The sequence below is a fragment of the Mirounga angustirostris genome, unplaced genomic scaffold (assembly GCF_029215605.1).
Source record: "Mirounga angustirostris isolate CCGP_5_RB_7025 unplaced genomic scaffold, mMirAng1.0.hap1 SCAF_5, whole genome shotgun sequence".
NCBI lineage: Eukaryota > Metazoa > Chordata > Mammalia > Carnivora > Phocidae > Mirounga > Mirounga angustirostris.
Window position 1 is genome coordinate 74,614,990 of NW_026991713.1, and position 24,996 is coordinate 74,639,985.

Sequence of the window (24,996 nt, forward strand, 5' to 3'; positions counted from 1 at the left end):
AATACACAAGACCAAAATTAGTTTCTCCACAGATTTTTTTTTAAGATTTATTTATTCATTTGAGAGAGACAGAGAGCACGTATGCACATGAGCACAGGGGGTGGGGAGGGCGCGGAGGGAGAGGCAGAGAGAGAATCTCAATCAGACTCCCCGCTGAGCACAGAGCCAGACACAGGGCTCAATCTCACAACCCTGAGATCATGACCTGAGCCGAATCCTGGATGCTCAACCAACTGAGCCACCCGGGATGCCCCCCCACAGATGTTTTTTTTTTATAACTCAACATAACTATACTAACAAAGCACCATACAAAGAAATTAAAGAAAAATTACTGCAAAGATGTTTAAAATTAAAGTTTAGTTACATTTTCTATTATATGATTTTATTTCTTTATAATAAAAAAAGAAAATATTAAAGTCCCACTCTCCCCCCAAAATTTAAAAAATAAAAAATAAAAGTCCCACTCCCCTATAATTTTCCCACCTTTTTCGATACTCCCAACCAGGTTTTCAAAACCTGTATAATACTGGTATGTAACATTATGCCTATGAGAGTATATTACTTTACATGGGGCAGTTCTATAATCTGCTTTTATTTTTAATGTAGCAATCATGGATAATATTCCATATCAATATACTAACTTCTTTGTTTAATAGTTAAGTAGTATTCTACTGTTTGTAAAGCCAAACATTGACTTGGGCATTTAAATGGTTTTCGCTGTTAACAACGCTGCAGTGCATGTGCTTTATACATATAACCTTACTCACATATTACCTTATTAGTTTTATTCATTAAATGAAATGGCTGTGATTAAAGAGCATAGAGATTTTAAGCATTCACAGATATTGTCAGACTGCACACAAGATGGCAGGAACCAAGCCATACTTCCCATGTAATTTGCAGCACTGGGCATTATTACTTTTTTGAACTTCGGCTACTTTGACAGATGAACACCGACAACTCATTTAAATTTACATTCTTTTATTACTGAAGTCAAGGATCATTTTGTTTAAAGGCTTTCTGTATTTTTCAGTGATTGCTCAGATGCTGGCATTTTATGTTTCTTATTAGCTTAAAAAGCTCTTTATCCATGTATTTCATTTTTTGTTCTGACTATTCCACAACTTATTTTGAAAATATCAAAACCACAAGAGTTTTGAGAATTATTAACAGTGGATGTTCATATCTTAACAAAGATGCACCAATTAACGTTTTGACACATGCTTTAGGTCTGTTCTTAAACACACACACACTTCTTTTTCTTCTGTTCTATTTGAGAGTTAATTATATATATCACAACACTTCATCCCTAAATATTGCAGCATATCTATCTCTAAGAACATTTACAAGGGCATTCTTCTATATAACCACATCCAATGATCACATTCAGGAAACTTAACATAGATACAATACTAAAAAACAGTAGATTATCAAATAATATATAAAACTTTAATCTATACATCTTAAATGTTTATAAATTTTTCTTAACTTTATAATATTTTCTGTACAGAATATTTTTTCCATGCTATACTTCTTCCTAGTCAAAACTAGTACAACTTTTACTTTCATAGTTTCTACAAAGGCAAAAATCCTAAATTCATCTATTGTATCAGAAAGAATCTACAGAAAGCAGATGGCCCACTCAAGTTAGGTTAATTTAAGGAGAATTTATTTACAAGCAGACTGTATACAAAAGCTGAAGATAAGGCTTACAGAAATCACAAGGGATAGTACAATAACCCAGGCTAGTAACAACAGAGAAGTTCTTAACCACCTATAGGCCATGAAGAAAGGATTTTGAGAAGAGGGAGAGCCAGCCCAAGGCATGTACCTATGGAGAATGAGCCACAGGAATAAATATCCAAACTTTAATCTCCAATCTCTGCCAGGCTCCCCATTTCCAAATCCTATCAGATTCCAGAGAACATAGGGGCCCATTCATGTTGTCCAGAAAGGTCCCCTGTGATAAAGAACAGGAATGTTGACTGGAATGGTCAAATTGAAGAGTATGTTTCACACCTGATATTGCCAGGTTTTAGTGTCTCGGTTTATGCCTCTCATTAAGAAAAATGGGGTGATTTCTATCATTTCTTTTCTGTATTCTGTATTCTAAAAAAATTTGAACAGGAAATTTCCTGTTCTTTATGCATTTGATAAAACCTGTCCATTATAAAAAAGAAACCATCTAACTCCCTGAATTTTCAAATTTACAGGTATAACTCCTTATAATATTCTTAGAAATTGTTCATTTTTCTTACTTCTAATATTGTCTTTATGTTGTTTGTTGTTTCTTCTAGCCAGTTTTCCAGTTGATTTTTTTTTTTTAAAGATTTTATTTATTTATTTGACAGAGAGAGATACAGCGAGAGAGGGAACACAAGCAGGGGGAGTGGGAGAGGAAGAAACAGGCTTCCCGCGGAGCAGGGAGCCCGATGTGGGGCTCAATCCCAGGACCCTGGGATCATGACCTGAGCTGAAGGCAGATGCTTAACAACTGAGCCACCCAGGCACCCCTTCCAGTTGATTATTAAATTGATTTTACTGGTCAAATCTTTTACTGATTTCATTTTGTAATTATTTTTCTAATACTGTTAATTTCCACTTCTTCCCTTCCCTCCTCCCCTGAAAAAGAGGGGTTATCTTTTCTTTTTAAAAATCCTGCAGTTAATTTAGCTTATTTCTCTGTCTCGGCTACCAACACTTGCCCCACCCATCCCATATACATACATACATTTCTCAAACTGAGTTGTCTCTATCTTTTCCTCTATACAAAGAATTATGATTCCCAAGGAGACAGTTCATGACAGAATTAGAATACACAATTACTCATTTGCTTTTTTTCACATTAGATTCTCCAAATACTACCAATGTTACCACCACCAATAAGATAAGAGAAAATAGCTTTTTAAATGTTTTGCATTTAATCCCTCCATTCTCTTTCCTACCTCTTTACAGACCATACTTTCCCCTTTTTTAGCCATCATTTGATTCTGCAAGTGTCATGCTAACATCAGTCCTTATATTAATGCCTCTCTAGACATTTTGATTCTCTGAAGCTTGTTCTCTAGTAGACTCCTCAGGAGGGCTAATGGAAACAATAATCTTCAAATTCTAGCATACATATAAGCGTTTGTCACTTTTATACTTGAAAATCAGCTTGTTATATATAAGATCTTGGGCTCATACACTCTTGAATATCTTAGATATAAAATTTCCACAATAAATTGTGTCTTCTCTCGTAAGTCTTCTCATAAATATGTCTTCTCTTGGGGCACCTGGGTGGCTCAGTCGTTAAGCATCTGCCTTCAGCTCAGGTCATGGTCCCAGGGTCCTGGGATCAAGCCCCACATGGGGCTCCCTGCTTGGCGGGAAGCCTGCTTCTCCCTCTCCCACTCCCCCTGCTTCTGTTCCCTCTCTTACTATGTCTCTATCTGTCAAATAAATAAATAAAATCTTTAAAAAAAAGTATGTCTTCTCTCATGAATGGTTACTGTTGAAAAGTATAACAATAATCTGATTTTTCTTCTCTTATAAGAGACTTTCTGAATTCTTGCCTGCATGTCTGAGGGCATTCTATTTTTCCTTTAAAGTCCAATAATTTTACTAGACTATGTTCTATGTCAGGGTTGGTCTTTCTGTGCCAATGTTCTCAGGTATGTGCTGTGCTTTTTCAAAATGGAATTCCAAATCTGTTTTTAAAATTCAGTTAAATTTTTAGTATCTGTTCTGTTCCCTTCCTAGCTTTATTTTCCTTGGGGGGGGAGGGACAGCTCCCATTATACATATGTTGGATCTTCTTTGCCTGTTTTCAGTATGTTAACTTCTGTCAAATTCGTTTTACAACTCTTTTTTACCCTTATTTTTTTTTCAGTTTCTCATAATTGTACATTTATAGTAGCATGCTTCAGTAACTTTAAAGTAAAAGTAACGGTCCTATAAATTACTGATGAAGTACAATAAAGAATATCTGTGTTGCACATTTAAATCACTTAATTTTTTTTAGTTTTTTAAAATATATTTTTTAAAGATTTTATTTATTTGACAGAGAGAAAGAGCACTAGCATGGGGAGAGGCAGAGGGAGAAGCAGGCTCCCGACTGAGCAGGGAGCCTGATGGGGGGCTCGATCCCAGGACTCTGGGATCATGACCTGAGCTGAAGGCAGATGCTTAACCAACTGAGCGACCCAGGTGCTCCTAAACCACTTTAAAGAACTCTGTCATTATCCACATCAAGAGTTATCTACATAGGGGCACCTGGGTGGCTCAGTCGTTAAGCGTCTGCCTTAGGCTCGGGTCATGATCCCAGGGTCCTGGGATCGAGCCCCGCATCGGGCTCCCTGCTCAGCGGGAAGCCTGCTTCTCCCTCTGCCACTCCCCCTGCTTGTGTTCCCTCTCTTGCTGTGTCTCTCTCTGCCAAATAAATAAATAAAATCTTTAAAAAAAAAAAAAAAGAGTTATCTACATAGATATTTATATAAAATGAGGAATATATTAGAATTAAACTGCTACCTGGTTTCCATTTTTCTTAAAATGACTTAATGTGCATAGATTGAGTCATATCTGAATATTCTCTACATGATGGACTCTCCACTTCTGAAATGTCATGATATGATATCCTTAAGGTTTGTTGATGATTATATAATATTCATTGCTGTTTAGGGTCAACAATTTCAAATGATACTTTATATTGAAATAAGAGACTTACTGAATATTATTATTTTACTTCAAGTCTAATTTTAGTTCCAGAGAAGGCAGTGCTGTCTTAAAGGTTCAGATAAGGTTTTCTTTTTCTCTTACTCCAGGAAGATCACTTAACAACAAATACTTGAGGTTTCTTAAGTGATATAAAGCAATGATGCCTTTGTCTGTGATATTCCCACATGAAATTATATCCATTTCCAATATGCTTTTTTGTAAATTTTCAGGTTTACCAAGTCTCTCCTGTCATCATCAGTATAATGACACTTGCATAGTCTTATTTTTTCAACATGCTGTAGGCCCTCCAGGTGATCAAATCCAATTCTCATGATACAAGAGTTGGTGGCATCCATCGCCTGAATCTTGTTATTTGTCCAGAGGTCCTGTTGGGAGGTGGTTGTAGTCCTTCTGTCACCTCTCCTGACCATGGTAGCACACCATGGCCCCACAGTGCAGCAGCCACTCAGATGCTGCCCTATCGGGTCCCACATCCTTGATGTGTTCATAATCCACTTTATTAAACACTGCATTCAACCAGCCCCAAAAGTTTCTTCAGTCACATGACCATGGGAGTTTCTTAGATATAAAAGCCACACAACTGCTGGGAAATTTCTCCAAACAGCATCATTTGAGAGTGCCGGAGGTAGGGAGGGCTCTTACCCTTATTTTTAATGTCTTTCCTTTTCATCTTTCTCCCTCAAGGTACTGTCTGTTATGTTTATTTGTTCTTGTATTTCTTCGTTCCCTTCATTTTAAAATAAATGTTCTTTCATTTCTAGTATTTTACTAAGTTCTATCACCTCGTTTTTATTTTTTCTTATGCAAATTTGCTTTTTTAATGCCTTGTTGTGATTATGTCTTGTCTTGCCTTTTGTCTTAATATCTAATTGTTTTCATCTGTTTTGTGGATATGTCTTTCTGGTGTGCTTTCTTGTCTACAGGGCTGCTATTCTGAGTCTCATTTTTCTTTAAAAATTGTGAGATTTGACAACATTTTCTAAACTTTAGAAAAAAGCTTGGCCTAGAATAGCTATTCTAACTTCACACTCTAAAACGCCCCTCATTTACATATAATGTTCAAAAATATAGTTCTTTGTTTTCTGTTATCTTGTCTCTCTCTCCACCAATTTTATCAGGATCTTCTCTTTCCTTTGCTGTATTCTTCAGGCGATGCTCAGTTATATTCTCAGTTCTTTTGCACTCTGTTAATTGGTCCTGGAAAGGAGCTTTGGTTGGTTAGTTTTCAAAGTTTCACAAAGGTGCTCTAGTCCCTTAAGACTTGATCACAGACCTCTCTCACACACCCATTATCTGTGTGTGCAAAACTCCATCCTGTTTCAGCTCTTACTCTTAAACTGGCCACCCAAGATTTCCAGTGATTGCTTTTTGCCTATTTTTTGATTCCCAGATTCATCTGATGTTCCACTGCTTCCCTCTTCCTCTTCCTACATAGATAATAATACACAGGTCTTGGAATTGTTTGTGGTTCGTCCCCAACCTACTGGTATTGGAGGATTTACAGAGAAACATGGTCAACTCATTTTCTTGTAAATGTTGCAGAGGCACCTGGTTGGCACAGTTGGTTAAGTGTCCAACTCTCAGTTTCAGCTTGGGTCATGATCTCAGGGTCCTGGGATCGAGCCCCACATCAGGCTCTCTGAGTCTGTTTGAGATGCTCTCTCCCTCTCTCTCCTGCTCATGCACGCTCACTCTCTCACTCTCTAAAATAAATCTTTAAAAAAATGTTGTAAATGATCATGGGTTTTGGGTTTCCTATTCTATTTGTCCCATTTTTATGGGAAGGTCATACAGAGATTAGATAACTATTCTATCACTATTGTCATCTCAGAAACCACAATATGGAAATTTAGCCCATTTGGAAAAACTGAGGCTAATGCTTAATATTATACTTTTTTTACATTATTTAGTCATGAAAAGAAATAAAGTACGGATACATGCTACAACATGGATGAACCTCAAAAACATTATGCTAAGTGAAAGAAGTCAGTCACAAAAGGCCACATATTTTTTGGATCCTGTTTACATGAAATGTCCAGAACAGGCAAGATAGTAGATTAAGTGGCTGCCAAGCACTGGGGATGGAGGGAAATGGGGAGGGACCACTAATGGATACAGGTTTCTTTTTTAGGATAATGAAATACCTAAAACTAGATTATGGTGATGGTTGCACAACTCTACAGACATGCTAAAAACTACTGATTATATATTTCAAGTGGGTGAACTTTACGGTATATAAACAACATCTCAATAAAGCTGTGGGGAAAAAAACAAAATAAAGGAGAAAAAAGTTTCAAATGAATTACAAATTTTAAAAAGTACTAGAGAATATTAAAGTATACCCTCCTGACTCCCTAATACATAAAATGTACAAACTAGAGAAAAGAAATTGATAATTCAACTACAGTAAAATTGAAATTTCTTTTACTCATACAAAAAAAATTAAGAGGAAAATATTTGTGATTCCCATAACTGAAAAAGAACTAGTAAGCAAAATGCAAAAATAACTTCTATCAATCAGTAAGAAAAAGAAGAATAATCTAATAGAAAATAACGTGCTGAGATAGTAACAGAAACTCACAAAAAAAGAACCACAAAAGGACAAGAGAAAAGTTAAGATGCTCAAACTTGTTAATAATCAGGGAGATATAATAAAGCCACAATTAAATACCATAAATTTAAAACATGACAATAAACAAGAGTCCTGTCCAAGATGGCAACTTAAGATGCTGAACTCACCTCCTCCACAGACACACCAAATCTACACCTGATTATACAGCACTTCCTCCAAAGAACTGAGGTCAGCCTGAATAGCTTCTACACCACAAAACACAGAGAGGTCACACAAGAAAATGGCAGAAGAGCTGGAGAAACCAGACAGCATAAGGAAGGGAACCTCTACCCCCAACGCTGTGAACTGCAGTAGGGAGGGATAGTATGAAGGGACTACGGGCAGATTCATCTGCCCTGGGGCACAGAAAAAAAACTATGGTTTAGAAAAGCAATTAGGATATAAAAGATCCAGCCATACAACTCCACCGAACAGTGGGGGAGCTGCTGGGACTCTCTCCAGTCTAGAGAAGCTGGCAAGCGCCACAGTGTACGTTCACCTTCCACCTTGAGAGTGGAGATGGGAGCAGGGTTCCAGGTGCCATAGCCAACCCACCACCTCAGAGAGTACCGGGCCATAGCCCACATCAGCCATAGCTACAGCCATCCTGTCAAGGCAGCACCAGGGTGGCACACATCAAGACACCCTTGGTCAGCACTCACTACGGCTCCAGCTGTCATGGCAAGGTGACAGGCACTAAGTACCCCCAGAACACCACAGGCCCACACCACCTTGACTCAAGACAGCTTGCAAGGGCACACCCCTAGCACAGAGCACTCCAGGACTACCTGGCTCACACCCTGCCTGGATCCAGCCACTCTGCCAAGGGACCCCTTGCATGGAGCACCCCAGGCACCCCTGGCCCATGCTGACTCAGTTCCAGCCACCTCACCAAGGAATCCCCTGAGTAGTGCACTCCAGATCCCCTGGCCTGCACTGCATCTTGTCTGCAGTCACCTTACCAGGGCACCGCCTGCACAGGGTGCTCCAGGATACCCTGGCCCACACAAGCCCTGGCTCTGGTCACCCCGCCAGGGCACCCCCTGCACTGAGTACCCCCAGACATACCAGCTTGCACCCACTTCAGATTCAGCAATCCTGCCAAGGTGCCCTCTGTGTGGAGAACCCAAGGACCAGCTCATATCCACTTCAGCTTTAGCTGCCCTACCAGGGTGCCCTCTGTAGGGAGAGACCTGGGACCCCCAAGCTTGCACCCACTTCATCTTCAACTGTGCTGCGAGAGTACCCTCTGAGTGGAAAGCCCCTGGACCACCCAGGCCCATGCCCACTTCCTTGCTGGCCATTCCACCAGGGCAGCCCCAGCACAGAGAGCCCCAGCACAGAGTGCCCCAGGGCCCCACTCCAGACACAACTCCAGCCAGCCCAAGTCACCAAGCACACGCAGTCTACACAGGGGATGACTATACCCAAGACCACACCTTCAATTTAGGAGAAGTAGCTGTCCCACCCAATTCACAGAAACAAACAAAGAAAGTCAAGCAAAATGGGAGACCAAAGAATATGCTCCAAACAAAAGAACAGAACAAAACCTCAAAAAAATAACTAAATGAAACAGAGATAAGCAATATGCCTGATAAAGAGTTTAAAGTAACGATAATATAGATGTTCTCCAGACTGTTGAGAAGAGTGGGAGAACTCAGTGAGACCTTCAATAAACAGATAGTAAACACTAAAAAGATGTAATCAAATTTGAAGAAAACATTAACTAAAATGGAAAATACACTAGAGAGAATCAACAGCACATTAGAGGATACAAAAGATTGGATCAGCAATCTGGAAAACAAGGTAATGGAAAGCATCCAAGCTGAAGAGCAAAAAGAAAAAAAGAATTTTTTTTAAATGACAATTAGGGGCGCCTGGGTGGCTCAGTTGTTAAGCATCTGCCTTCGGCTCAGGTCATAATCCCAGGGTCCTGGGATCGAGTCCCACATCGGGCTCCTTGCTCGGCAGGAAGCCTGCTTCTCCCTCTCCCACTCCCCCTGCTTGTGTTCCTGCTCTCGCTATCTCTCTCTGTCAAATAAATAAATAAAATCTTTAAAAAAAAATAAAATAAAATAAAATGACAATTAGGCTAAGGGATCTCTTGGACATCAAGTGAATTAACATTCACATTATAAGGGTCCCAGAAGAAGAGAGGGGAAAAAAAGATATGAAGAAATAATAGCTAAAAACTTCCCTGACCAAGAAGGGAAGGAAACAGACATCCAAGTTCAGGAAGCACAAAGAGTTGCAAACAAGATGAACCCAGGAAGCCCACAGCAATACAACATAATTTAAATGGCAAAAGTTAAAAATAGAGAATTTAAAAAGCAGCAGGAGAGAAGAAAAAAATTATGTAGAAGGGAAACCTCATAAGGCTATCAGCAGATTTTTTGGGAGAAACTTTGCAGCCAGAAAGGAGTGGCATGATATATTCAAAGGGCTAAAAGGAAAAACATCTACAACCAAAAATACTATACCCAGCAAGGTTATCATTCAGAATTGAAGGAGAGATAAAGAGTGTCTCAAACAAAAATTAAAGAAGTTCATTGCCACTAAACCAGCCTTACAAAAAATGATAAAGTGACTTCTGTAAGAGGGGGAAAAAAGCTATAATTAGAAATAAGAAAATTATGAGAAAAAGATGTAAAATATACCATATACATAAAACATGGAGGAGGGAGTAAAAAAGTTTTCTTTGAATGTGTTCAAATTTAAGTGACCACCAACTTAATATAGACTGCTATATACTTAGGACCCTACATATGAATCTCATGGTAAATACAAACCCAAAACCTGTAATAGATACACAAAAAACAAGGAAAAAGAAAATAAAGCATAACACTACAGAAAGTCATCAATAACAAGGAAAGAGAGCAAAAGAAAAGGAACAGAGAAGAACTACAAAAACAACCAGAAAACTATTAACAAAATGGCAAAAAGTACACACCTATCAATAATTATTTTAAATGTAAATAGACAAAATGCTCCACTAATCAAAAGACATAGGGTGGTGAAATGGATTAAAAAAAAAAAAAAACTCCTTTATATAATGCCTACAAGAAACTCACTTCAGACCTAAAGATACATAAAACCTGAAAGTATGGAAAACGACATACCATGCAAACAGAAATGAAAAAAAAAAATGCTGGAGTAGCAATACTTTTATCAGACAAAAATGGACTTTAAAACAATGACTGTAACAAAAGACAAAGAAGGGCATTACATAATGATAAACAAGTCAATCCCGCAGGAGTATATAACAATTGTTAAGTATCTACACACCCAAAATTGGAGCACTTGTATACATAAAGCAAATATTAAGACACAAAAGGAAAAATTAATAGTAATACAATAATAGTAGAGGACTTTAACATCCCACTTACGTTAATAGACAGATCATCCAGGCAGAAATTCAATAAAGGAACAGTCTTTGTTTGGGGCTTGAACTCACAACTCTGCAATCAAGACCTGAGCCGAGATCAAGAGTCGGACACTTAACCAACTGAGCCACCCAGGCACCCCAAGGAACAGTGTCTTTGAATGACACATTAGACCAGATGGACTTAAATATATACAGAATATTCCATCCAAAAACAGAATACACATCCTTTCGTTGGAACACTCACGAGGACAGATCACATGTTAGGCTACAAAAACAAGTCTCAATAAAGTTAAGATGGAAATCATATCATGCATCTTTTCTGACTACAAGAGTATGAAACTAAAAATGAATTACAAGAAAAAAACTGGGAAAAACCACAAACATGTGGACACTAAAGAACACAGTAATAAGCATCAAACTGGTCAATGAAGAAATCAAATAGGAAATCAAAACATACATGGAGACAAATGAGAATATAAACACAAGGGTCCAAATCTTTAAATGTGGCAAAAAACAATTCTTAAAGGAAAATTTACAGTGATACATGCTTCATCAAGAAATAAGAAAAATCTCAAATAATCTTCCACCTAAAATAACGAGAACAAGAACAAAGCCCAGAGTGAATAGAAGGAAATAATAAAGATTAGAACACAAATAAATGAAACAGAGACTGATAAAACAGTACAAAAAAAAAAAACAATGAAACCAAGAGCTAGTTCTGTGAAAATAAAACAAAACTGATAAGCTTTTAGCCAGAATTATCAAGAAAAAAAGAGGACACAAATAAAAAATCATTCACGGCACACCTGGATGGCTCAGTCAGTTAAGCGTCTGCCTTCAGCTCAGGTCATGACCCCAGGGTCCTGGGATCAAGTCCCGCATCAGGCTCCTTGCTCAATGAGAAGCCTGCTTCTTCCTCTGCCTGTAGCTCCCCCTGCTTGTGCGCTGGCTTGCTCTCTCTCTGACAAATAAATAAATAAAATCCTGAAAAAAAAAAATCATTCACTACAATCAAGTGGGATTTATTCCTGGGATGCAGGGTGGTTCAATATCCATAAAACAATCAGTGTGCTACATCACATCAACAAATCAAAGGATAAGAACCATATGATCATTTCAATAGATGCAGAAAGAGCATTTGACAAAGTAAAAAAATCCATTCATCAGGGCACCTGGGTGGCTCAGTCGGTTAAGCGACCAACTCTTGGTTTCAGCTCAGGTCATGATTTCAGGGTTGTGAGATCAAGCCCCACACTGGGCTCCACGCTCAGTGGGGAGTCTGCTTGAGATTCTCTCTCTCCCTCTCCTTCCCTCTCTGCTGGTCCCCTGGCTCACGCTAAAATAAATAAAACCTTAAAAAAAAATCCATTCAACAAAGTAGGTTTAGAGGAGACATACCTCAACATAATAAAGGCCATATGTGAAAAACCCAAAGCTAACACAATCCGCAATGGGAAAAAACTGTGAGCTTTTCTCCTAAGATCAGGAACAAGATAAGGATGTCTACTCTCCCCACTTTTATTCAACATAGTACTTTAAGTCCTAGCCACAGTAATCAGACAAGAAAAGAAATAAAGGCATTCAAATTGGTAAGGAAAAAGTAAAACTTTGATTATCGGCAGATTACGTGATACTATATATAGAAAACCCTAAAGACTCCACCAAAAAACTACTAGAACTGATAAATGAATTCAGGAAGGTTGCAGAATACAAAGTCAATATACAGGTATCTGTTGAATTTCTATACACTAATAATGAAGCAGCAGGAAGAAATGAAGAACACAGTCCATTTACAATTGTGCCAAAATTAATAAAATACCAAAGAATAAACATAACCAAGGAAGTGAGAGACCTGTATTCTAAAAACTATAAAATACTAATGAAAGAAAATAAAGATGACACAAACAAAATAGAAAGATATTCCATGGTCATGGATTGGGAGAACAAATATTGTTAAAATGTCCATACTACCCAAAGCAATCTACAGACTTAATGCAATCCATATCAAATACTTTTCACAGAACTAGAACAAATAATCCTAAAAGTTGTATGGAACCACAAAAGACCCCAAATACCCAAAGTAATCTGGAAAAAGAAGAACAAAACGGGAGATTATCAAAATCCCAGATTTCATAAGCTATATTAATACAAACAGTATAGTACTGGCACAAAAACAGACACCTAGATCAAAGGAACAGAATAGAGAGCCTAGAAATAAATGCACAATGGTTGATTAATCTATAGCAAAGGAGGCAAGAATATGCAATGGGAAAAAGACAGTCTCTTCAACAAATAGTTCTAGGAAAACTGAACAACTACATACAGAATGAAACTGGACCACTTTCTTACACCATACACAAAAATAAACTCAAAAAAGGGGCGCCTGGGGCGCCTGGGTGGCTCAGTTGGTTGGGCGACTGCCTTCGGCTCAGGTCATGATCCTGGAGTCCCTGGATCGAGTCCCGCATCGGGCTCTCTGCTCGGCAGGGAGCCTGCTTCTCCCTCTGACCCTCCCCCCTCTCATGTGCTCTCTCTCATTCTCTCTGTCTCAAATAAATAAATAAAATCTTTAAAAAAAAAAAAAGGGGGGGGGCACCTGAGTGGCTCAGTGGCTTAAGCATCTGCCTTCGGCTCAGGTCATGATCCCAGGGTCCTGGGATCGAGCCCTGCATCAGGCTCCCTGCTCCACGGGAAGCCTGCTTCTCCCTCTCCCACTCCCCCTGCTTGTGTTCCCTCTCTGGCTGTATCTCTCTGTCAAATAAATAAATAAAATCTTTAAAAAAAAAAAAAAAACTCAAAATGGATTAAAGACCTAAATGTGAGACCTGAAACCATAGAAATCCTAGAAGAGAGCACAGGCAGTAATTTCTCTGACATGTCAGAGCAATATTTTTCTAGACATGTCTCCTAAGGCAAGGGAAACAAAAATAAACTATTGGGTCTATATCAAAATAAAAAGGTCTGCACAGCAAATGAAACAATTGACAAAACTAAAAGCCGGTCTACTGAATGGGAGAAGATAGTTGCAAATGACATACCCAATAAAGGGTATATTTTGTATCCAAAATATAAAAGAACTTACACAACTCAATACCAAAAAAACAAATAATCCAATTAAAAGTGGGCAAAAGACGGGGCACCTGGGTGGCTCAATCGTTAAGCGTCTGCCTTCAGCTCAGGTCATGATCCCAGGGTCCTGTGATAGAGCCCTGCATCGGGTTCCCTGCTCCATGGGAAGCCTGCTTCTCCCTCTCCCGCTCGCTCCCCCTGCTTGTGTTCCCTCTCTCGCTGTGTCTCTCTCTGTCAAATAAATAAATAAATAAAATCTTTAAAAAAATAATTAAAAATTTTTAAAAAAATAAAAATGGGTAAAAGACATGAACAGACATTTCTCCAAAGAAGACATAGGGATGACCAACAGACACATGAAAAGATGCTCAACATCACAACTCAAGGGAAATGCAAATCAAAACCACAATGAGATACCACCTCACACCTGTCAGAATAGCTTAAAAACGTAAGAAATAACTAGTGTTGACAAGAATGTGGAGAAAAAGGAACGCTTGTGCACTGTTGGTGGGAATGCAAACTGGTGCAGCCACTTTGGAAAACAGTATGGAGGGTCCTTGAAAAATTGAAAATAGAATTACCATATGATACAATAATTCCACTACTGGGTATTTACCCAAAAAATACAAAAATGTTAATTTGAGAAGACATATGCACCCTTTCAGGGTTTTGTTTTGTTTTGTTTTAATTTTATTATGTTATGTTAATCACCATACATCATTAGTTTTTGATGTAGTGTTCCATGATTCATTGTTTGCATATAACACCCAGTGTTCCATTCAGTACCTGCCCTCTTTAATACCCATCACCAGGCTAACCCATCCCCCACCCCCTCCCCTCTAGGATCCTCAGTTTGTTTCTCAGAGTCCATAGTCTCTCATGGTTCATCTCCCCCTCCATTTTCCCCCCCTTCATTTTTCCCTTCCTACTATCTTTTTTTTTTTTTTTTTTTAACATATAATGTATTATTTGTTTCAGAGGTACAGGGCTATGATTCAACAGTCTTACACAATTCACAGCGCTCACCATAGTACATACCCTCCCCAGTGTCTATCACCCAGCCACTCCATCCCTCCCACCCCCCATCACTCCAGCAACCGCCAGTTTGTTTCCTGAGATTAAGAATTCCTCATATCGGGGCGCCTGGGTGGCTCAGTTGGTTAAGCGACTGCCTTCGGCTCAGGTCATGATCCTGGAGTCCTAGGATCGAGTCCCGCATCGGGCTCCCTGCTCTGCAGGGAGTCTGCTCCTCCCTCTGACCCTCCCCCCTCTCATGTGCTCTCTGTCTCTCTCATTCTCTCTGTCTCAAATAAATAAAATCTTTAAAAAAAAAAAAAGAATTCCTCATATCAGTGAGATCATATGATACATGTCTTTCTCTGATTGACTTATTTCGCTCAGCATAATACCCCCCAGTTCCATCCACGTCGCTGCAAATGGCAAGATTTCATTCCTTTTGATGGCTGCATAATATTCCATCGTATATATATACCACATCTTCTTTATCTGTTCATCTGTCGATGGTCCCTTTCAGTTTTTGCAGCATTATTTACAATAACCAAATTATGGAAGCAGCCCAAGTTTCTACTGATAGATAAATGGATAAGAAGGTGTGGTGTGTATATATAGGATACATGGACAGAGAGATGGATAGATGGATACATACATATACAGACACACACACACACACGGAATATTACTCAGCCATAAAAAATGAAATCATGCCACTTATAATAACACGGATCAATCTAGAAAGTATAATGCTAAGTGAAGTAAGTCAGAGAAAGACAAATACCATATGATTTTACTCGTATGTAGACTCTTAACTATAGAGAACTGATGGTTATCAGATTGGGGGTGGGGGGTGTGAAATAAGTAAAGGGGTTTTTAGGAGTACACTTATGATGAGCACTGAATAATGTACAGAATTGTGGAATCAAGATATTTGTACACCTGAAACTAATATAACACTGTATGTTAAGTGAATTGGATTTAAAATTTAAGAAAAAAAACACATTAGACCAGACAGAGTTAAGAGATATACATAGAACATTCCGTCCAAAACTAACAGAATATACATTATTCTCAAGCACACATGAACACTCTCCAGCATAGATCATATATCAGGCCACAAAACAAATCCTAGTAAGTTTAAGAATACTGAAATGATGGGGCGCCTGGGTGGCTCAGTCAGTTAAACATCTGCCTTCGGCTCAGGTCAGGATCTCAGGGTCCTGGGATGGAGCACTGAGTCAGGCTCCCTGCTTAGCAGGGAGCCTGCTTCTCCCTCTCCCTCTGTCTGCCGCTCCTCCTGCTTGTGCTCTATCTCTCTCTCTCTGTGTCAAATAAATAAATAAAAAGTCTTTAAAAAAAGTCTCTTATAAGAATACTGAAATGGTATCAAGCATCTTTTCCAACCACAATGGTATTAAAACAGGAATCAATTACAAGAAGACTAAAAAATCTTTAAATATGTGGCGATTAGACAACATGCCACTGAACAAACAATGTATGAAAAAATAAAAAAAAAATAGCTTGAAACAAATGAAAATAAAATATACCAAAACTTACAGGATGCAGCACAAACAGTTCTAACAGAGAATCTCATAGTGATAAATGCCTATATTAACAAACAAGAAAGATCTCAAACAACCTAACTTTACACCTCAAGGAACTAGAAAAGGAAGACTAAATTAATCCCAAAATTAGTAGTAAAGGGATGAAATATACCAAAGATCAAAACAGACATAAATGAAATAGAGACTGAAAAGAGAGCAGAAAAAAAAAAAATGAAATGAAGAGCTGTTGTTTTGAAAAGATAAAAAATACACAAACCTTTAGCTAGGCTTGCCCAAAAAAAAACGAGGACTCGAAATCAGAAATAAAAGAGGAGATGTTAATCACAAAAATACAAAAGATCTTAAAAGACTACTCTAATACACATATGCATGTGCAATGGAATACTATTCAGCCATAAAAAAGGAAAGAAATCCTGCTATTTGCAACAACATAGATGGATCTTGACAGCATTACACTAACTGAAATAAGTCAGAGAAAGACAAATACCCACATGTGGAATCTAAAAAAAAAGCAAAAAAGAAGTCAGAGATACAGAGAACAGATTACTGGCTGTCAGTAGCAGGGGGTAGGTGAAATGGGTGAAGGTGGTCAAAGGTACAAACTCCCAATAAAGTAAGTCCTGGGAATGTAATGCACAGTATGGTGACTACAGATAATAATACTGTACCTTCTATTTGAAAGTTGCTAAGACAGTAAATTTTAAGTTTTCACAAGGAAAAAAATGTAACTATGTGTGCAGAATATTAACTAGACTTACTGTGGTGATTTCACTATATATGTATATCAAATCATTATGTTGCACTCATGAAACTAATACAATGCTGTATGTCAATTATACCTCAATTACAAAAAATTATGTCAACAGATTCACATACAGACCAAACAAAACATGCTTACAGGTTCTCATTTTTACCTATTACGAATAATGTTGGCTTCCTCAACAACTGGTTAGAACAGTGCTTGTTTTCCCCAGTGATTTAAACACCCACTATCCACACTCTTCCCAGGAAGGTGAGTGGCTACAGAAATTCCAGTATGGCAAGTCACAGGCAGCTTGCTCCGAAAACAGGGCTCACTTGGCACTGCAATGCTTTCTGCTTTTTTTTTTTTCTCCTGCTTTTTTCATCTCCACATATTCCCCAAATCTATCTATATATTTAAGGGTTAGAGATTTGTGTGCCTGGTCTTCGTGTCATCTTTCGCTTTCTTCCAAATTGTACTGTATTGAAATTTATACTGTATAGAAATATATAACTTTGGATTTGTATTTTGAAACTGAGCCTTTCACTGGAAAGGCTTTGACGCATTTTTAGCTTTTTCTCTCTGATACCTACCATCAGTTGGAAATAGTAGGTGGTAAATATTCACTCATGACACATTACCCAAAACTGATTCAGTTTTTAACTAAGTTTTTATTTTTCATTGTATAAGATAGGCCTCTTAATTCTTTGATAATAATGAGATAAAAATGTATTTTTCTTAATTTTTTAACTTTTTATTTGTAGTGAAAGAAGCCAGACATAAATGATCACATATTTTAAATTCCATTTCTATGAACTCTCCAGAATAGATAAACCCACAGAGACAGAAAGAAGACTGGTGGTTGCCAGGGACTGGAGGGACAATGAAAAATCGGAAGTGATTGCTTAATGGGTATGGAGTTTTCTTTTTGGGTAATAAAAACGTTTTGGACCTAGAAAGAGATGGTGATTGCACAATACCATGGATGTGCTGAATGGCAATGAACTGTACACTCTGAATGGCAAGTTTTATGTTATATAAATTTCACCTCATTTTAGTTTAAAAAAAAGGAAACAGCACATGAGCTATATAAAGAAACTAGGAAAAAAAGAAAAATATAAGTTTACCTAAAAATATTCACAAGAAATCAATATAGGAATGAAAATTATGATCAATATTTGGCAGGAAATTACTAAACTTAATGAAATCGTCACCTCTATGAACACAGGACAAATGAAGGTATATCCAGCAGGAAAAGGCAAGATTTTAGGAACTAAACTATAGATAGCAGTGTGGGGGGTGGAGGGTGTTTTTTTTTTAAATAAAGAATTCTAGGGGCACCTGGGTGGCCCAGTCATTAAGCGTCTGCCTTCAGCTCAGGTCATGATCCGAGTCCTGGGATCGAGCCCCGCATCGGGCTCCCTGCTCCGCGGGAAGCCTGCTTCTCCCTCTCCCACTCCTCCTGCTTGTGTTCCCTTTCTCGCTGTGTCTCTCTCTGTCAAATAAATAAATAAAATCTTTTAAAAATAAAAATAAAATAAAATAAAGAATTCTAGAATAATTTAGCACTTTTTTAAAAAAGATTTTATTTATGAGAGAGAGAGAGAGAGATGGGGGAGGGGCAGAGGGAGAAGTAGCCTCCCTGCTGAGCAGGGAACCCAAGAGGGCTCCTATCCAGGATCCTGGGATCATGACCTCAGCCAAAGGCAGACCTTTAACTGACTGAGCCACCCAGGTACCCCGATTTAGCCCTTTTTAAAAAAAAGACAATAACAAGAATTGGTGAGGATGTGCAGAAACTGAAACCCTCATACACTGATGGAGGGAATGTAAAATGAAATAGCCACAATCAAAAACAATGTGGCAGTTCCTCAATGTTAAACAAGAGTTACCAAATGACCCAGCAATTCCACTCCTAGGTATATACCCAAGAGAACTGGAAACATGTCCTCAGGACAACTTGTAAACAATGTTCATAGCATTATTCATGATAGCCAAAAAGTGGAAGCAACCTGGTATTCATCAACTAATGAATGGGTAAGCAAACTGTGGCAAATCTATACAATGGAATTTTAGCCATAAAAAGCAATGAAGTAAATACATGGATGAACCTAAAAAACACGCTGAGCAAAAGAAGCCAGACACAAAGAGCCACATATTGTATGATTCCGTTACATTGAAATGTTCAGAACAGACAAATCCATAGAGACAGAAGATAGATTGGTGGTTGCCAGGGAATGGGAAAGCGGGCTGCGCAGTGGGGAACGACTGCTAATGGGTACAGAGTTTCTTTCCTGCATAATAGAAACGTTCTTTAAAAAAAAAAGGTTCGGGAATTAGATAGCGGTGAAGGTGGCATAACCTGGTGAGTATACTAAAACTGAATTTTACACGGGTGAATTTTATGTCGTATGAATTAAATTTTAATTTTTAAAATGTTAAATTAAAAAGAAAGAAAAGGTTGGTCTGGAATCAGGTCATTTAAAACCCAAGATTCCTTTTTGAATTACTAAAGGTGGAGTGCTGAAATCACTGAAATAAAAGGAAAAATGAAAAGTTCCTTACTAGCAACTCCGAGCCGGCATCTCAGGTTAGTGTCATCGGCACTGGGATTCCTCTACTGGGCGGTGGTTTGGATTACACACCTGCGAGGGCTCCCCTTCTAATTCTCAACTTAAAAAAGTGGTTAAACTTCCCAAGTTGAGTCACAAAAGTTAAGTCTACCTCCTTCTCCACCTGCAAAGTACACCATGGTCCAAAAGTATCAACCTTTTCTCTCCCCTCTTCAGGGCTTTCCACACAGATGGTCTCAGAGAAAAAAAACTACTTAGTTAAACCAGAAAAGCTGTGAATGATCTACAGCTATAAACATGATTCCCTCTCAACTCCTCCAACTCTCTAGGCTTGAAATAAGTATTACTTGGGCAATTTAAGAAATCAAAATTTAAAACATTAGCAAGAATGCCACCAAGATCAACATGCTACTGGATGGTAGTATGCCCTTAGGCTCAGCTTCCCTGTCTTTTCCAGTTTCATGCATCTTAAAGTCAAAGACGCACTAACATTCTTTTCAGTTAGGATCTATGAACCATCCGCATCAGAATCACCTATGATGCCTGGCCGAACCTAGACTTAGAAAATCAAAATCTCGGGGGATGGAATCCAGGAACTTATTTTCAAAGTGATTCTTACATACACTTAAGTTTGCAAATCACTGTTCTAAAAAGTTCAAAAAAATGGGACCTACAGCCATTTAAGATATGGGTAATGTGTAAGATAGAGACTATACCTGTGTTATGAAGACATCATCACCGCTACTGAGTTCACCTGTCAGAACACTTATGTCTGGAACTCACTCATTGTACACTACTCCATTAAATAGGAATGTAATGCATGTGCTGTATAAATATACAAAACATTAAATGGCATAGATGACGAAGTAGTGGTGTACTTGTATTCAAGTCAAGTGAAAGAGATTTTCTTCAACATACTGAGGAAAATATGGAAAAAAAGACATTGTTTCTTATTTATTTCTTCTGTACCTTAATAATAAAGGAGTGAATTTCAGCTAATAAAGACCTAAACGGAGATAAACTTCATTAAATCAAGTCTTGAAAAACTAATTTCCCCAGGGCGCCTGGCTGACTCAGTCAGTAGAGCATATGACTCTTGATCTCAGGGTTTTAAGTTCAAACCCCATGTAGAGTGTACTTAAAACAACAATTAATTTCCCTTCTGAGTAATTTCAAACATCAACACACAAACGCGGCACAGACCTATCACTACTAGGATGGTTTCTGCTAGCACACAAAAATGACTTTCCTAACAGTGAGATCTTTACTTTTCTACTCTGACCCTCCCAATTCTGCCAACAGGCTTACTCACGGAAATAAACTCAATTGTGTGTAAGAAAAATCCTTCTTGATTTTAAACTATTTATGCTGATACACAATAGCCCTGATTCTTTCACTGCTTCAAGCTTAAAAAGCATGGAGAATCTCAAAAGTATATGGAAAGTTTCTAGTCCACAGACAGGAAACACTTCCAAATTACCATTAAGGAAGGTTTACTTCACCTCCTTTAATTCTATTTTCAAAAACAGATCCGTTTTGATGATAGAAGTCCAGTGTTTTAAAATATTATCTAGTTACAGTGAGCAATATTCATTCATTCATTCAAAGTATTTATAGAGCACTCACTACATACCCCAGACTGTTCCAGAGCTAGGAACAGGAACACAGCAGTGAACAAAACATGCTAAACAAAATACTGCTCACAATATTACACTGATGATTCAGTGTCCAATCATTACAAATATTGAGTTACAAATACTATAATATATGTAGGCAGGAAAGACCAGAATCGATAGCAACCCTTCAGCAGACCAAGCAAATGTGTTTCTGAAATAATTTCTATTACTATATTTAAAAGCAAAAAAAGTGCAAGATGTCTATGCTCTCCAAGGTTTCCAGTGTTTGAATATATTCTATAGTATTCTCTCTCATAATACTTATACTCTACACTAAAATACTGTAGCAAGATATAGCAACAGAAAATGGGTAAACTGAAATGAAAACACAAAATCAATATACCAAGTAATCTCTAAAATGCGTTTCTCTAAACTCTAATAAAAGTCCTAGGATTCTTTTTAAACCCAAGAAAAGCAGTAGGCAGAGAAAATAAAACTTGTACTTCTCCTCCGTCACTCTAGAAATAATTTATTTCTTCAACATTTCTGCATATAAAAAATTATGCTATCTATGAGACCCAAAATGAAAAGACCAGAGAACCTTGATGCCCAATTTTGATGGAAGACAAAACCACAGCCTACTCAGAAATACCTGGTTATTCCTTCCTCCAACCCAGGTACAGGTGGTTTCGGGGTGTGTTTTTTGTTTGTTTGTTTGTTTGTTTGTTGCTTTTTGTTTTTCTGTAACTACTTCGGCGTTCCCGAAACCTGAAGGGATTGCACTGCAGGAAGACACTCAGGTGCCACACAGCTGCGGCCTTCGCAGCCCCGACCCCGCAGTTCCAAAACTGACTCCGCAGCCCCTGAGCAAGGCAAGGAGGGGAATAAAAAAAACCCTGCCGCCCTAAAACCAACCGAGGAAGGGCTGGCCGGCCCACCACAAGCCGTGTGGCCCCGCGTGCCCCGCGCGTCCCCCAGGTGCCCTTGCAAATAGCGGCCCGCTGGGCAAGCCGCGCCCGGTCCCCGCGGACTCCAGCTCAGCCCGCCGGCCGGTCCCTCCCCTAGCCCGCCCCCGGGACTCGCCGGGCCCGCCGCGCCGGCTCCGCCCCTCGCCTCCCGACCCGGCCCGGATTCCCAGGCCCGAAGCAACGCAGCCCCAGGCGGGAAGGCGCGGGCAGAGCCCCGGGAGCCCCGGCGCCCCCAGCAGCGCCTTTCCCCTACAGGCCGCAAAGGCCAGCTGGGAGCGGGCGCTGCCCCAGCCCCCCACCAGGCCCGCGCCCCGGACTCTGGCCTGGGCGGACGCCGCCCTCGTCTCTTACCTGCGTCCCCACCACGACGATCTGAGGCAACTGGATGATGTCGGCGCCTACCGTGTTGAAGACATCCTGGAGCTTGTTGATAACGGGAATTAGCGCCTCCATGACTCCGAAAACACGGGACCCTCGCCCGGCCGGCCGCGGCAATGAATGGGGCCGGGGCCCAGAGTCCGCCTCCTTCCTCCTCTCCTCCGCCCTCTCCGCGGGAGCCGGCACCCATTGGACCCCGCCCGCCCGCTACCTGCCCCCTCCCGGCAGGCCACGCGCTAAGAGGAAGGTGGAGAAAGACAAAGTCTTGCCGGGAGTTGTAGTTCTCGGAGGAACGCCGAGGCCTACGGCTTCCAGAAGGCTGCGCGGCGCTGGGCGGGCGGAAAGCCAGGAGCACCCGCAGGGTTCACCCGCGCCTGTCAAAAGAGTAGGGAGCGAGGATCGGAAAGAAGGAGGGACGAGAAACATTTATGCCTGTGTTCGGGGCGTAACGGGTGTGAAAATGCCGGATATGTACAGTACGGAGAAGTACAGCGGAGTATCTTGATTATCCAAGATGTCATTTCCTTATAAGGACGCTTGCTTAACAAGGGCGGGCTGAAGAGGCTTAAAAGGATAGCTCATAGCCTCCGCCACCCGTAGCAGGTGCACAGGATCTGTAGGGTGATACTACAGAAGGCGTGGGGTGCTGTTTTGCAAAACTACACCACCAGCCCCGGTTAGAACACGCGGGTTCTCCAAGGTTTTTGTAAAAACGTGTTCAAAAACAAAAAGTGTTAAGAATCTTAGGTCAAGAGTTTTGGAGGGGAAAGGCTGAGCCCTTGTTCTCTATATTCTGTATAAAACTTTATTTGCTGTGGCCTGATTCCTGGCAAAGTGGAGACCTGATAAGTGCCTTACTTGCTTTTTGCTGTGCTTACTGTACTATTCCTAAACGTTTTTCTTTTTAGACAGATCGTACCTCTCCCCTTCTCCAAACCTCCAAATGTTTCTTTTCTCAAAGTAAAAAAAAAAAAAAAAAAGGTAACATTTGAGCAAAGATCTAAAGTAGGTGGGGAGTGGCGTGCGTGGGTGGCTCAGTCGGTTAAGCGTGTGCCTTGGGCTGAGGTCATGATCCCAGGATCCTGGGATGGAGACGTAAGTGGGGCTCCCTGCTCAGTGGGGAGTCTGCTTCTCCCTCTCCCTCTGCCCTTCTCCTCAGATCCTGCTCGATCTGGCTCTCTCTCCCTCAAATAAATGAATAAAAAGTCTTTTAAGGGGCGCCTGGCTGGCTCAGTCGGTTAAGTGTCTGCCTTCGGCTCAGGTTATGATTCCAGGGTGCTGGGATGTCCAGCCCCGCATCGGGCTCCCGCTCAGCAGGAAGCCTGCTTCTCCCTCTCCCATTCCCCCTGCTTGTGTTCCCTCTCTCGCTGTGTCTCTGTCAAGTAAAGAAATAAAATCTTTATTAAAAAATCTTTTAAAATTTTTAAAAAGGGGCACCTGGGTGACTCAGTCCTTAAGCGTCTGCCTTTGATCCTGGGATCAAGCCCCACATCGCAGCAGGAAGCCTGCTTCTCCCTCTCCCACGACCCCTGCTCTGTTCCCTCTCTCGCTGTGTCTCTGTCAAATAAATCTTAAAAAAAAATTTTTTTTTAAATAAAGTGTGTGAGGAGAAAGCCCCTTTTGCTCAATTTTTCTCCATAGTATTTATGTCTGCCTCACATGCTACATATTGAACTTGTTTACTCTCTCCTCTTGCTAGATTATCAGCTCCTAGAAGCGAGGGATTTTTGACTAATTTACTGATGCATCCCTGGCCCCTAGAAAGTGACAAAATAGGTACAATCTCAGTCCCATCTGAGTTTACAATGTAACACGATGACACCGTTGCAAATGGGTAGTGTTATGACTGGGTATCATAGAACACGTAATAGGAGCACTTTTTCTACTCTGAGAAGAAGAAGTGAAAATTCAAGCAAGACGCTCGAGAAGCCACCAGATTTAATCTCCAGGCGGGGAAGGACCACCTGCATAGTGGAAGTTGTGCACTGCACAACTACACTGGGTCCCGTTCACCTGCACAGCCCTGCACCGCAGCCTGAGGAACATGCTCAATTTGGTCAGCAGGACACACAGGAAGTACTGAATGTTTTTGGACAAATGAATAAAATATCATGTAAGCTAAGACCTGAAGGCCCACTAGTAGTGTTTTGGCATCTTAAGTTTTATGAACATTCCCTTCTCTTTGTTTTAAAAAACAAAAATTTCAGAAACAAAGCAAGACAAAAATTTCAGAACCCCAGAAAACGAAGAGCAGACATTTATTCCAAATCCTCTTATTTTCTATCAAAGATGACATAATATTCAGATTTTACCCACTTTGCTTTTCAGTCCTCTACTGATAGAAATTTTCATCTCTTCT

The 24,996-nt window shown here is 39.8% G+C and overlaps 1 protein-coding gene and 1 pseudogene across 8 annotated transcripts in view; both read right to left on the reverse strand.

The window, feature by feature from the left end:
- Positions 1-22,839, reverse strand: part of DNM1L (dynamin 1 like) — a 49,988-nt gene extending 27,149 nt beyond the window's left edge. For all 8 annotated transcript variants that reach the window (XM_045873642.2, XM_045873641.2, XM_045873638.2 and 5 more), the window contains exon 1: positions 22,611-22,839. In XM_045873642.2, coding sequence (XP_045729598.1) covers positions 22,611-22,712 — 102 coding nt within the window. In that variant the 5' untranslated portion in view covers positions 22,713-22,839. The remainder of the gene's footprint in view (positions 1-22,610) is intronic.
- Positions 5-14,603, reverse strand: LOC135364443 (ATP synthase subunit s, mitochondrial-like; annotated as a pseudogene).
- Positions 22,840-24,996: the final 2,157 nt, after the last annotated feature.